The sequence below is a fragment of the Odocoileus virginianus genome, chromosome 9 (genome assembly GCF_023699985.2).
Source record: "Odocoileus virginianus isolate 20LAN1187 ecotype Illinois chromosome 9, Ovbor_1.2, whole genome shotgun sequence".
In the NCBI taxonomy this organism is placed as follows: domain Eukaryota; kingdom Metazoa; phylum Chordata; class Mammalia; order Artiodactyla; family Cervidae; genus Odocoileus; species Odocoileus virginianus.
The window spans coordinates 48628647-48644281 of NC_069682.1; the positions used below are offsets into that span (position 1 = coordinate 48628647).

General features: G+C 38.5%; 1 protein-coding gene across 3 annotated transcripts in view; it reads right to left on the minus strand.

Annotated features, from left to right (window-relative positions):
• The window catches only part of DNAAF9 (dynein axonemal assembly factor 9), a 177668-nt gene that overhangs the window by 116969 nt on the left and 45064 nt on the right, over nt 1–15635 (minus strand). For all 3 annotated transcript variants that reach the window (XM_070472353.1, XM_020882894.2, XM_020882893.2), the window contains exon 7: nt 2323–2400. In XM_070472353.1, coding sequence (XP_070328454.1) covers nt 2323–2400 — 78 coding nt within the window. The remainder of the gene's footprint in view (nt 1–2322; nt 2401–15635) is intronic.

Below are 15635 nucleotides of genomic sequence, written 5' to 3' on the forward strand. Positions count from 1 at the left end.
GCATATTCAGATTGTTTGGTTGTTAGGATGAGAAGAATGGTCTTCTTTGATTTTCTACATCCCTAACTTGGAGGGAAAAATCATGGTCATTTTTATTTCTTATTTTGTGAACAGCCAATTCTGGTTGTCTTCCAGTTCCCCACTGTCATATTTTTCTTACCAATTGGTAAGAGCTCTCCATAATGTCAGAGAAAGCAATGGCACCCCACTCCATTACTCTTGCCTGGAAAATCCCATGGACGGAGGAGCCTGGTAGGCTGTGGTCCACGGGGTCACTAAGAGTCGGACACGACTGAACGACTTCACTTTCACTTTTCACTTTCATGCACTGGAGAAGGAAATGGCAACCGGCTCCAGTGTTCTTGCCTGGAGAATCCCAGGGACAGGGGAGTCTGATGGGCTGCTGTCCATGGGGTTGTGCAGAGTCAAACACGACTGAAGTGATTTAGCAGCAGTAGCTCCATAATGTAGTGGGTATAAATGCACTCAATCATATTTTGATGTAAGAAATACCATCTTACTTTATTCTTTCTAAATAAAACTAAATCTGGCTCTGAGCCCTCACTCTTCCTCTTAGATGGGAAGTCCACCCTCAGACATTAAAAGGGCTTCCTTTCACTTTTTCAAGATACCATCTAAGAATATGAAGCTCATTGGAAATGAAAAGGGCTTGGTCTACAGTTCATGATGATTACCGAGGTTGCTTCTTCAGTTGCATGATGTCACTGCTGTTCTAGGTGTAATTAAAGATGTTCTCCTGAGTGGTCCTATTCCACTGACTATGGATATGACTGCAGTGTTCTCAAAACTACAATGCTATGTCTAGTCTCCATGTGTGACCTGCAGCTCCCTCCTATTTAGGGCACTGCATACAAGTGGGGCAAGGCTCTCAGATACTTTGCAGACATTCCTAAATTACTTACCACTCTTAGTTGTCAGTACTTAAATTTTCTTTATCATTCTTAGTCTTGTTTTTCCTTCTTTTTTTTCTGGCTCATGGGAACTACTTCCCTGACCAAGAACTAAACTCAGGCCCCCAGCAGCAGAAGCATAGAGTCCTAATCACTGGACGACCAGGTAAATCCCATCATTCTTACATTTTTACTGTTGTAAATTTTTTCACTTTCACTTTTTCCCATAATTAGCCACACCATGGACTGATGATAATGATGATGATTAGCTCTTTTTAGAGAACAAAAAGTTCATGTTTTATTTTTCTCTTATATTCCTATGTTATTAGAAATGTTTAAACAGAATGGATGCTCAATTTTATCTAATGTCTTTTTGGCGTCTATGGAATCATCATAAATAGCTTCAAGGAGAAAAATTAGTACAGTGATTACATTAACAGATTTTCTGGTATTAAACTAAATATTAAATGATTAATATATCCTACTTCATCATAGAATGTTCTTTTGGTTCTTTTAGTATGATACTATTTGCTGACATTTTACTTAAAATACAGGCATTGATATTTGTAAGTGAAACTGATGTGTAGTTTTCATTTTTGGAACTGTTTTTGTCTTTGGAATTATTTGGGGTCTTATTTTGACAGTTAATACCATTAAAAGGCTACATATAAGCTGTTCTTTTTCCATAGCTATCCATCCATGACTGCTGAGAGATGCTACTGAGCTGTTTAAACAAAGTACCTATATGTTAGTTTTGTTTGTTGCTCCTTGTTACAAATTGTTCTGCCTATTGTGAATTTTTTTCTTTGAAGTTCAGATGAAAAATTAATGCCTGATCCTTTAATGTAGGAGTCAGCAAATTACAGCCTGTTGGCAGGCCATTTATTTTTGTAAGTTTCCTTGGAATAGAGACATAGCAATTCATTAAAGCACTGCCTACAATGGTATTTTCAAATAGTTCAAACAAAGACACAGGGCTCACAAGGTCTAAAATGCTATTATCCACCTCTTAACAGAAAAACGTTGCCAACTCCTAATACTTAATTCCTTTAAGACATATGCTAACTTCTTAATCTTTTCATTGGATCTTCATTCAGAGAAGGCATCCTCTGGACTGTTTTTCTAAAGTACAGCCCAACAGAAAGAATGTCTTTAGGTGAAAACCTAAACCTTGGACAAGGCAGGGAGCCTTGGTTTCATCTTAGGTGGTTTCTCAGAGTGAAAGAGGCAGTATCTCTTTTCCAGGTTCTCTTTCAGTCCCAAGAAGTTCAAGATAACAATCTAGGAAGAAACTGCTCAATTCTTTAAAAGCAAACTAAAATATATCCTGCATTTCTACAAGTTAAATATCATTAGTAGGTAACTGAGCTGGTTATAACATTTATATGTTAAATACAGTGTGGCTCTTTACCTCAGAAAGCAAACTCTCCAGGGACACAGGATCCATCTTGCTGTAGACATTCCATAGATTCAAACTCACATCTTGCAACTGTAATAAAAGGGGAAAATACTGAAATAACTAAGTATCATTAGAACAATCTGAATTATTTTCTGACATTTAGAAAAGGTTATCTTGGTGAATAATATATCAAAACTTTATCAATTATCAGAACCTATACATATTTGATAAATGTGTCCCATTGAAGGAAACTATCTTTTCAGATTCAGAGATTTTAGTATATCTTTTGAATATCATCATTGATGGGCATATACAAATTTATATACATATACACACAAATATATTTTGAGTTTGTTCAAAATAAAATTTTAATTAGAATAATATATTCTTATAGTTTTAAAAAATCAAATACTAGTACTAAAGGCCTGTAATGAAAAGATTTTAATCCCTACTTCAATCTTTCATAAACTGCCACTTGTCTCAATCCTCAGAGGCAACCACTCTGAAGTCTTTTAGTGTTTTCTTTTTGGTAATTACCCCCATATTTTGATATAAGCTTCTACCACTATTTCTTCATTTATCAATTCAGAAATTAAACACTGACTTATGACAAAGATGTAGCTCTGCTATACTTATCCCCATTCTCACTTTTTCTCAGATAAATACCTTAACCTAATACCATGATATGACTTTTTTGGCTATACTAGTAGTTATTATTTATAATATTAAAGATATATATGTAATATATATATAAAATTTACTGCACGCCTAGTGAATACCATACTGCTATTTACTTTCTTAAACAAATTTCGTTTTTCCAAAAGCTATCAACAGCTTCATTTCCTATTTGTATTATAAAAAAAAAAAATCAATCCTAAATTTTTTTTCAACCTTCCCCACTTAATTTGCTCACAGTTAATCTCCTTACATTAGAGTTTCTCAACAGCAACACTACTATAATTTGAGGGCCAGTTATTTCTTTGATGTGAGGGGATGCCCTTGCATTGTCCTGTGCAACATCCTTGGTCTCTTACTCACTGGATGCCTATAACAACGACCCTCCCTGTCTAGGCAAATCAAAAACATGTCCAAATATTGGAGGGAGAGGGATGGGACAGCAAAATAATCCAATTGAGAACCACTGGTTTAAAGATATCAGATAATCATCTTTTTCTTCCAGCTTCATTCTGAAGCTCTCACATGATGGATTTGATCCCGACTTAATCTGTCTTCTCTTCCTTGGCTGACTTCCTTGTTTGTTAGAGCACATCATTCAATAGCTTTCTAAGAAAATATTAATGGAAGGAAAAAACTTTTTTGAGTTTTAAAATGCCTTTATTCTGTCCTATGACTGATTTGGCAACCACTGATGCTCTTTCCAGTCAGCAAAAACAAGACCAAGAGCTGACTGTGGCTCAGATCACAAACTCCTTAGTGCCAAATTCAGACTTAAATTGAAGAAAGTGGGGAAAACCACTAGACCATTCAGGTATGTGGAAAGAAGAAAAACAAAAAACAAAGGAGAAAAGGAAAGATATACCCATTTGAGCGCAGAGTTCCAAAGAATAGCAAGGAGAGATAAGAAAGTCTTCCTCAGTGATCAATGCAAAGAAATAGAGGAAAACAATAGAATGGGAAAGACTAGAGATCTCTTTAAGAAAATTAGAGATACCAAGGGAACATTTGATGCAAAGATGGGCTCTATAAAGGACAGAAATGGTATGAATCTAACAGAAGCAGAAGATATTAAGAAGAGGTGGCAAGAATATACAGAAGAAGTATACAAAAAAGATCTTCATGACCCAGATAACCATGAGTTTGGGTAAACTCCGGGATTTGGTGATGGACAGGGAGGCCTGGCGTGCTGCGGTTCATGGGGTCGCAAAGAGTCAGACACAACTAAGCCATTGAACTGAACTGATGCTCTTTCCATTCTTTTGGAGTCTTTAGTCTCTCTGTGCTTCATTCACCTTGGATAGTTTCTACTGCTATGGCTTCAAAATCATTAATCTTCTTTGGCAGGGTCCAAGTTAATATTACTGCCATCCAGTATATTTTTCATCTTAGATATTGTAATTTTCACTTCTAGAAGTTCTATCTGGATCCTTTTTATATTTTCTATTTGTTTAACACATTCAGTCTTTCCTCTAGCTTCTAGAGCATATGGAATACAATGAGAATAACTGTTTTATGTCCTTGTCTGCTAATTCTAACGTTTCTGTCCATTTCAGGTCAATTTTGATTGACTGATTACCTTATTATCAGTCATATATTCCCACTTACCTGTAAACTGATAATCTTTGGATGCCAGACATTGTGAATTTTACCTTGTTGGATGCCAGGTATTTTCACATTCCTATAAATATTCTTGTGCTTTATTCTGGAATGCAGTTAAGTGAAAACAGTTTGATCCTTCCAGATCTTACTTTTATAAACTGTTAGGAGGGTCCAGAGCAATGCTCATACTAGGGCTGATTATTCCCCACTACTGAGACAAAACCCTCCTGGCGACTTTATCCAATGCCCCTTAGGAATTAGGCATTTTTTTAGTCTAATTGGTGGGAACAGGCACTATTCCCAGCTCTGAGCATGCATCAGGAACTGTTCTGGAATAATTTCACCTGCTTTTTTCTTCCTCCACCTTTAGTAGTTAAATCACACAAGAGCACACATATCAATACTCTGTTGAATACTTGGAATGCCAGAAAAGGAGGAAAGAAGAATCTTTGCAGATCTTGGGAGTTCTGTTTTGGGAAAAATCTTTCCTCTTTAGTACTCTAGGTGCTTTGGTCTCATCAGAATCTTAGCAGCATCTACTGAGCTCAGTAAGTACATTGGGATCTACCTGGGTACCCGCTTCCCATGCCATGGCCTGGAAATTTTCTCAAAGTACAGTTGATCCTTGAGTGACATGGGTGTTAATTCTAACATGGCAGAATCGATGCTCTCTGTAGATGAAAAGCCATGTACAAAACTTATAGTCAGCACTCTGTAAAAGCAATTCTGCATTCATGGTTCTGTGCCGGTGGATTCACCCCACTGTGGATCACATAGTATTTACCACTAAAAAAAAAATCTCTGTGTAAGTGAACCTATGCAGTTCAAACTCGTATTTTTTTGAAGGTCAACTGTAGTAAGCGAGGACAATCCTGGGGTTCATATTGTCCATTTCTCTCTCTCAAGGGAATTACCTCCTTTCCTGACATCTAGGGTCTTGAAAACCATTTTTATCATGTTTAATGTTATAGTTTAATGTTTGTTTTGGTTGGGGAAGGAGAGAAATAAAATTTCTGTTGTGTTATTGTACGAGACTTATTTTTTCTGCCTGGAAGCTTTTTATGATATTCTTTAATTCTTATTCTTTAAATTAGCACAGACAGGTTTAACTTTTTTAAACTAAATTTACCTAAATCTCACCGACACTTGCTAAGCGATTTAATTTAAAAGCTTTTATTTCTCGTTATCACCGGAAATATTTACTTCTATTTTTAAGTTTCCTCCCTTCCGGTATCTCTGTTCTATCCTTCTAGACTTCCTACTTAACAGATATCAAACCTCACAGATAAGTTCTCTGAGATTTTAAAGTTTTTTTTCATGTTTTCTCTTTTATTTCTAAAATTTTTAATTTTGAGATTTTCCTAACTTTACCCTCCCAATTTCTCTGTTAATTTTATCATTTATAACTTCCCAGAGCTCATATTTTCCTTATATTCATTTATCACAAAATAACTCTTGTTCTATGGTCATCAAATCTTACATTTCTCCAGGCATCCTAAAAAGAGTTTTATATCTTAACTTTCCCCCTGTATCTTAAATTATCTTTATGTCATATTCAGAATTTTTTTAAAATTCTGATTTTTTTCTTTCAAATTACAGGTTATTTAATCCAATGTGTGGTGAGCTTTCACTGCCTGTTTATATTTTCCAAAAAGTGCTGATGGGAAGCTTTCTGCTCTTAGCAGAGCTTGTCAAGTACCAGTAAGTTTTATAGCAGAGTAGACATGTAAGAGGCAGTTATAGGATCTCTACTCCCTCATATTCTAAATACCAAAATGTAGAGAGCTTTACTCTCAGGCATCAAAAGCTACACTACCCAATGAGTTACCTTTGTTTTCCAGTTTCCATAGAGAAACTCCACCCACTCACTTTGTTCCTTGTTTTTCCTACTATGGAGGTGGCAGTTGATAAATGTCAGGTTACTTGTCACTCTGCAAGGTAGGGAGGACAACACAGACTATTACATAACCTTCACTTTTGATATCACCAATTTCCATTCTCTATCTGCCATTTTATTATCTTCTTCCTCATTGATTTAACCTATTTGGTGCCTTTCTCTGTAATGTGGGACAGTTTTACAAGTGTGTGAACTGATTAGATTTTTGAGGTACTGAACTTGATTTCCATTTTTTAAATTTATTCGATATTGAAGTACAGCTGACATATAAAATTATATAACTTATAGGTGTACAATACAGTGATTCACAATTTTAAAGGTTATACCGCATTTATAGTTATAAAATACTGGTTATATTCCCTGTGTTGTACAATTCAACTCTGTAGCTCATCTTAATAGTCTGTACCTCTCATTCCTCTACCCCTATACTGCCTTCCCCTACTTCCCTGTTCCCACTGGTAACCACTAGTAATTTCTCTATATCTGTGGGTCTGTTTCTTTTCCATTTTATTCATAGAAGTGTTTTATTTTTCAGACTGCACATATAAGTGATGTCATAAGTGCCTGTCTCTGACTTACTTCACTTAATACCCTCCCAAGTGCACCCATGTTGTTGCAAATACACACACACACACACACATACATATACCATATCTTCTTTCCATTCATCCATCGATCAACACTTAGGTGGCTTCCGTATATTGACAATAGGCTTCCCAGGTGGCACTAGCGGTAAAGACCCACTGCCAGTGGAGGAGACATAAGAGCTGCAGGTTCTATCTCTGGCTCGGGAAGATCCCCTGGAGGAGGGCATGGCAATCCACTCCAGTATTCTTGCCTGGGGCTTCCCCATGGGCAGAGGAGCCTGGTGGGCTACTGCCCATAGGGTCACAAAGAGTCAGACACGACTAAAGTGACTTAGTATACATATATTGACAACTGTAAATAATGTTGCTATGAACATTGGGGTGCATGTATTGAGTTAGTGGTTTTGGGTTTACATATATATACGAAGGTGAAGGAAGGTGAAGTCGCTCAATCGTGTCCGACTCTTTGCGACCCCATGGACTGCAGCCTCTCAGGCTCCTCCATCCATGGGATTTTCCAGGCAAGAATACTGGAGTGGGTTGCCATTTCCTTCTCCAGGGGATCTTTCTGACTTAGGGATTGAACCCAGGTCTCCCGCATTGCGGGCGGACGCTTTACCCTCTAAGCCACCAGGTAAGCCATATATATATATATATACATATATATATATATATACACACATATATATATAAAACCCAGTAGTTCCTAGGAGTGGAACTGCTGGGTTATATGGTAGCTATATTTTTAGCTTTTTGAGGAACCTCCATACTGTGTTCCACAGTGATTGCACCAATTTATATTCCTACCAACAGTGTATGATGTGTTCTCATTTCTCTACATCCTCACCAACATTTGTGTTCTTTTTGATGTCATGCTGACAAATAAGAGGTGAAATCTCATTATGGTTTTGATTTGCATTTCCCTGGTGACTAGTGATGTTGAGCACCTTTTCACATGCTTGTTGGCCATCTGTATGTCTTCTTTGGTTCAATGTCTCTTTAGGTCTTCTACCCATTTTTGGATTTTTTCTTTGATGTGGAGTTCTATGAGCTCTTTACATATTTTGGATATTAACTCTTATCAATCATATCATCTGCAAGTATCTTCTCCCATTCACAAGGTTGTCTTTATTTTGTTGATGGTTTCCTTTGCTGTGCAAAAGATTTTAAGATTAATTAGGCCCAATTTGTCTATTTTTGCTCTTATTTCCCTTGCTTTAGGAGGCAGATCCAAAAACCTATTGCAACAATTAATGTCAGAGTGTTCTGCCTAGGTTTTCCTCTAGCTTTATTGTTTCCAGTCTTACACTTAGGTCTTTAATCCACTTTATTTTTGTATATGGTGTTACAGAATGTTCTAATTTCATTCTTTTACACACAACTGTCCAGTTTTCCCTATTATCTACTGAAGAGACCGTCCTTTCTCCATTGTGTATTCTTACCTCTTTTGTTGTGGATTAACTGATGTTAAGTGCATGGATTTAATGCTGAGTTCTTTATTCTGTTTCATTGATCTATGTGTGTCTGTGTGTCAGTATTAAGACATACTGCTATTATTACTATAGTTTTGTAGTACAGTCTGAAGTCAGGCACTGTGATCCTTCCAGCTCTCTTTCTCAAGATTGTTTTGGCTATTTGGGATATTTTGTATTTTCACACAAATTTTAGAATTATTTGTTTTACTTCTGTGAGAGACACTGGTATCCTGACAAGGATTACATTGAATCTGTATATTGCTTTGGATAAGTATAGTCATTTTAACAATATTAATTCTTCCAATCCAAGAATATAGTATACTTTTCCATTTGTGTTGTATTTAATTTGCTTCATCAGTGTCTTACTGTCTCCTGAGTTCTTTTATCTCCTGAGGTACATTTACTAAGTATTTTATTCTTTTTGATGAGATGGTAAATGGGATTGTTTCCTTAATTTCTCTATGTGATAGTTAACTGTTAGTGTATGGAAATGCAACAGATTTCTGTATATTAATTTTGTATCCTGCAACTTCACCAACTTCACTGATGAGCTCTAGTAGATTTCCGGTAGCATCTGCAGGGTTTTCTCTATAAAGAACTATGTCATCTGCAAACAGTGACAGCTTTACTTCTTCCTTTCCAATCTTGATTCCTTTTTTTGGTCATGTATGGCCTTTTATTATGTTGAGGTATGCTCCCTCAGTGTGCACTTTCTGGAGGTTTTTTAAAAATCATAAACAGATGTTGAATTTTGTCAAAAGCCTTTTCTGCATCTACTGAGATGACCACTTTTTTTTTTTTTTAGTTTTCACGTTGTTAATGTGATGTATCACACTGATTGATTTACGGATACTGAAAATTCCCAATGATAGGTCCTATGTGATCATGATGTAGGATCCTTTAAATGTGCTTTGGATTCAACTGAAGATTTTGTTGACAATTACTGCACCTATGTTCATCACTAATATTGGCCTGTTATTTTCTTCTTCTGTGATATCTTAGTCTAGTTTTGTTATCAGGTGATGCTGGCCTCAGAATGATTCTGGAAGTGTTCCTTCTCTGCAATCTTTTGGAATAGCTTCAGAAGGATAGTTGTTAACTCTTCAAATGTTTGGTAGAACTTACCTGTGAAGACATCTGGTCCTGCTCTACTGTTTTCTGGAAGGTGTTTTTGCGTCTGGATTCTTTTTTTTTGGACTGATTAAATATTAATACTGGTAACTGGTCTGTTCATATTTATTTCTTGGGAGATTGTACCATTCTAAGAATTGGTCCATTTCTTCTCGTGTGTTCACTTTAGTGGTATGTAGGTGTTGTGGTGGTCTCTCATGAGCCTCTCTATTTCTGTGGTGTTGGCTGTCACTTCTTTTTCACTTCTCACATTACTGATCTGGACCCTCTCCCTTTTTTTTCTTGATGCATCTGGTTAAAGACACAACAATTTTATCTTTTTAAAGAGCCAGCTTTTAGTTTAACTGATCTTTCCTATTTTTATTTAGTCTCTATTTCATTTAGTTCGGCTGTCTTTATGATTTTTTTCCTTCCACTTACTTTGGGATTTGTTTGTTGTTCTTTCTATAGTTCCTTTAGGTGTAAGGTGGACTTCCCTGGTAGCTCAGACGGTAAAGCGTCTGCCTGCAATGCAGGAGACCTGGGTTTGAGCCCTGGGTCAGGAAGATCCCCTGGAGAAGGAAATGGCAACCCACTCCAGTACTCCTGCCTGGAAAATTCCATGGACGGAGGAGCCTGATAGTCTACAGTCCATGGGATTGCAAAGAGTCGGACACGACTGAGCAATTTCACTCACACTGGTAGGTTGTTTGATATTTTTATCTTGTTTTCTGAAGCAAGCTTGTGTTGGTACAAACTTCCCTCTTAGAACTGTTTTTGCTATGTCCCATAGATATTGATGGCTCAGATGGTAAAGAATTTGCCTGCAAGGCATGAAACCCGGGTTTGATCCGAGTTAGGAAGATCCCTGGAGAAGGAAATGACTACCCACTCCAGTATTCTTGCCTGGAAAGTTCCACGGACAAAGAAGCCTGGCAAGCTTTAGTTCAGGGGGTTGCAAAGAGTCAGACATGACTGAGCAACTAACACTTTCACTATAGGTATTGAGGAGGCTTCCCAGGTGGCGCTAGTGGTAAAGAACCTGCCTGCCAGCGGAGGAGACAAAAGAGGCACTGGAGGAAAGCATGGCAACTCATTTCACTATTCTTGCTTGGAGAATTCCATGGACAGAGGAGCCTGGTGAGCTACAGGCCATAGGGTCACAGAGTCAGACACAACTGAAGCGACTTAGCACATTTAGCATACACAAAGGTATTGAATTGTCATGTTTTCATTTTCATAAGTCTCTAGGTAACTTCTGATTTCCTCTTTGATTTCTTCAGTGATCCATCTGTTGTTAAGTAACATATTGTTTACCCTCCATGTGTTTTGAGGGTTTTGCCATTTTTCTCCCCCCTTGCAGTTGGTTTCTAGTCAGTATTGTGGCTGGAAAAGATGCTTGATATGATTTCAGTTCTCTTCAACAAGACTTGCTTTTTTTTTTTAACCAAGACTTGTTTTGTAGCCTAGTATGTGACCTATCCTCCAGAATGTTTCATGTAGACTTGAAAAGAATGTGTATTCTGCTGCTTTCGGATAGATACTCTTACCAAATAAGTCCATTTGGTCTAATGTGTCATTTAAGGGCTGTGCTTCCTTATTGATTTTCTGTAAAGATGATCTGTCCATTGATGTAACTGAAGTGTTAAAATTCTCCTCTATTATTGTGTTACTGTCAATTTCTCCCTTTCTGTCCATTAATATCTGGTTTATTATTTCAGTCAGTTCAGTCACTCAGTCGTGTCCAACTCTTTGTGACCCCATGAACTGCAGCACACCAGGCCTCCCTGTCTATCACCAACTGCCAGAGCTTACCCAAACTCATGTCCATTGAGCGGTGATGCCATCCAACCACCTCGTCCTCTGTCGTCCCCTTCTTCTCCTGCCCTCACTCTTTCCCAGCATCAGGGTCTTTTCAAAAGAGTCAGCTCTTCGCATCAGGTGGCCAAAGTATTGGAGTTTCAGCTTTAACATCAGTCCTTCCAATGAACACCCAGGACTGATCTCCTTTAGGATGGACTGGTTACATCTCCTTGCAGTTCCCTTGCAAGGGATTCTCAAGAGTCTTCTCCAACACCACAGCTCAAAAGCATCAATTCTTCAGTGCTCAGCTTTCTTTATAGTCCAACTCTCACATTCATACATGACTACTGGAAAAATCATAGCTTTGACTAGATGTATTTAGTTGCTCCTATATTGGGTGCAAATATATTTATAACTGTTATATCTTAATGCTTTGACCCCTTGATTATTGTGTGGTATCCTTCTTCATCTCTTACAACAGCATTTATATTAGGGCCTATTATTGTCTAAGTATTGCAACCCTGGCTTTGATTTCTATTTGCATGGAATATCTTTTTCCATCCCCTCACTTTCAGTCTGTGTCTATAAACCTGAAGTGATTTCTTCTAGGCAGTACACACACACACACACACACACACACATGTCTTATTCTTGTATCCACTTAGATGTTTTGTGTCTTTTGATTGCAGCATTCAGTCCATTTACATTTAAGGTAATTACTGATATGTATGTTCTTATTGTCACTTTGTTATCTGTTTTGGGGTTACTTTTGTAGGCCTTTTTCTCCTTCCTTCTTCCTTTATTCTCTTGTGATTTAGTGACTATCTTTAGTGTTATATTTGGATTTTTATTTTTTGTGTATATCTATTACAGATTTTTGGTTTGTGGCTATCACAAGGTTTTTAATATAACATTCTATGTACATACTTGATTGCTTTTAAGTTGTTGATCTCTTAATTTCAAATGCATCTTAATAATCCCACAGTGAATACTCTCCTCCTTTCCCAATTACTATTTTCAGTATCACATTTTACATCTAATTGCTTTGTGTACCCTTTAATTGCTTATTGTGGGTATTTGAAGATATTGTGGATTTCACTACTTTCATCTTTAAACCTTTCTACGGGTTCATGCATGGATGATTTCCTATCTTTATTGTATGTTTTCCTTTACCTTTTTTATTTCAGAATTTTCATGTTTTTAGAGTCATAGCCTTTTCTTTTTCACCTAGAGACATTCCTTTAACACTTGTTGTAAAATTGGTTTGGTGGACTCTTTTAGCTTTTGCTTGCCTACAAAGCTTTTACTCTTGCCATGCTCATAGGTATTTTCCTTTCACCACTTTAAACTTACAGCACTTCCTTCTGGCCTGCGGGGCTTCTGCTTAAAAGTCAGCTGACAGTCTTATGGGAGTTCCCTTGTATGTTATTTGTTCCTTCTGTCTTGTTACTTTTAATATTCTCTCTTTAAATTTTACATTTTGATTACAATGTGTCTGGGTGTGTTCCTTTTTGGGTTAATCCTATATAGGACTCTCTGAACTTCCTGGTCTTGAAGGACTGTACCCTATCCCAGGCTATGGAAGTTTTTGGCTATTAAGTCTTCAGGGATATTCTTAGCACCTTTCTTTCTAAGACTTCTAAAATACAAATATTAGTGTGCCTGATGATGTTGTCCCAGAGGTCTCTTAAATGTCATTTCATTCTTTTTTCTGTTCAGCATCAGTGATTTCCACTATTTCGTCTTCTAGCTTGCTGATCCATTCTATATCATTTAATCTGATGATTCCTTCTAATGTATTTTTCATTTCAGTTGTATTCTTCATTTGTAGCTGTTCTTTATATTTTCTCATTGTTAAAAACTTACAGTTTTTTGCTCTGTGCATCTATTTTTCTCTCACATTTTTTGATCATTTTTACAATCACTACCTTCATTCTTTCTTGCGAAGACTACCCTTTTCACTTGTCTTCTGGGTTTTTTTCTTATTCTTTTGACTGGAACATGTCTGTCATTTCACTTTGCCTAAGCTGCTGTATGTATTATTTATCTGGTGGGTTAGTTATGTTTCCTGACTTTAGAGAAGTGGCCTTCTGTAGGAGACATTCTATGCATCTCAGCAGTGCACTCCCCTCTTCATCACCCAAGGGTGTGTTCCAGGGGTTTCCCCATGTCAGCTGCATGGGTCCCTCTTTTGTGGAAGGCTATTTGGGTGATGTGATAAGACTTTGTTGGCACCTGGTCCAGTTGGTTACCAGGCCCTGCCTTGTGCAGAGACTGCTGGCTGCAGGTTGGTGGGCTGGAGAACCTCAAGGAGCCCCAGGACTCGTGCTGGCTCATTGGTAGGAAGAGTCAGGATCCATAAGACTCTAAGACTGTTACTGGGTGAAGCCAGGCCCTAGGGTTAGTACCAGACTACTGACAGGTAGATCTGGGTCCTGGAGTCTGGTTTCTGGGTCCAGGGATCTCAGAGCTGGTGTCAGATTACTGGGGGAGGAGGAGGTGACAGTTGCATTTGTGGTCCAGGGTATCCTGAAGCTTGTATTTGCCTCTTAGTGTGGGCAGGGCCAGGGTCAAGGTGGTCTTAAGCCAGGGTTTGGCCTGCTTTGGGCAGGCTGGAGTCACAGGCTGTGGAAGTCTGGTTTTTCTGCATTTGGTGTCGGACCCCTGATTGGTGAGGCTGATCCAAAGGCCACAGCAGGCTTCCTGGAGGGCAGGGTCAGGGATCAGGGGATCCTGGGACTGGTGCCTTCTCACTGGTGGGTGGAGCTGGGTCTTGGCATCTGGTGGGCAGGGGTTAAGTCTAAAGGTGGTTGAGAACTCAGGAAGTCTTTAAGTAGCCTGCCTGCTGATGGATGGGGCTGTTCCTCCACCCAGTTAGTTTGGCCTGAGGTGTCCCAGCACTGGCTCCTACATGTTTATTGAGGCCAGGTCTTGGTGCTAATGAGCGAAAGGGAGGATTCTACAACGGCGCCCACTACCACCAGTGTCCACATGAGAGAAGGGCACACCCAAGGAATGGCTGCCATCAGCATCTATATCCCCAGGGTGAGCTGCAGTTGCCTCTTGCTTCTCTGGGAGACTCCCCAACACCAGCAGATAAGTCTGGTCCAGGGTTCTATCAAATGACTGCTTTTGTCCTGAGTCCTGGAGTGTGTGATACTTTGTGTATGCCCTGTAAGAAAGAAATCTCTATTTCCCTCAGTCCTGTGGGACTCCTGAAATTAAGCCCTGCTGGCTTTCCGAGTCAAATGCTCTGGCAGCTCACCCTCCCAGTGCAGGGCTGCCAGGCTGCAGAGGCCACCACAGAGCTCAAAACTCTCACTGCTCTACGAGAACCTCTGCAATGTAATTATTCTCCAGTTGTGGGTCACCTACCTGGGGGAACGGGACTTGACTACATCAGAAGTCCATCCTTCCTACTTGTCTTGTTGTGATTCATTCCTTATCTCTTTAGCTGTAGCAGGTCTTTCCTGATACGTTATGGTCTTTTTTTCATCAATGGTTGTTCTGCAAATAACTGTGATTTTGGTGTGCTTGGGAGAGGGGATGAGCTCAGGGTCCTTATACTCCCCATTTGGCCAATCTCCCTGATTTCTATTTTGAAATTCAAATCTTAATTCTACTCGTGAATTTTGAGACTTATAACAATATTTCCTCATATGCCATCCACCTCTCCTTTAAATTCTGCTTGCTCTAAGTACCACATCTTGCTTCTCTTTCTAAAAACTGCATGCTTGAAAAGTACAAACAATATTTTCCCCGATTTCTGTTTCCTGGAGAAAATATTTTTTAAAAGCATGCTGATCCATCCCTGCATCTAATATGCTATGGTCTCTTTCTTCTCTTCTAATTTTTTCATAGGGTTTATTTTACCTTTCAGTACAAAAAATTTTATGTTTGTCCACTAGCAGGTGAATGAATGCTTACTCTATAGTTATTATTCAGAAGTTTGCTTTTAGAATTCTCCCTTGAAGAGTTGCTTAATGTAAATTTACATTACCAGATCACACAGTTCTAGTAGCTGGAGAGTAAGAAGGAAGTTGGAGACAGGGAAAGCCCTAGCAGAGGAACTACCCTGTACTGCTTCCAGGAAGAAGGAGTTCTCTGTATCTATAACTTAGTCTGGCCCAGCCTAAATATCAAGTAAATGCTATAAGGGTCTGGCTTCCTTTCTGA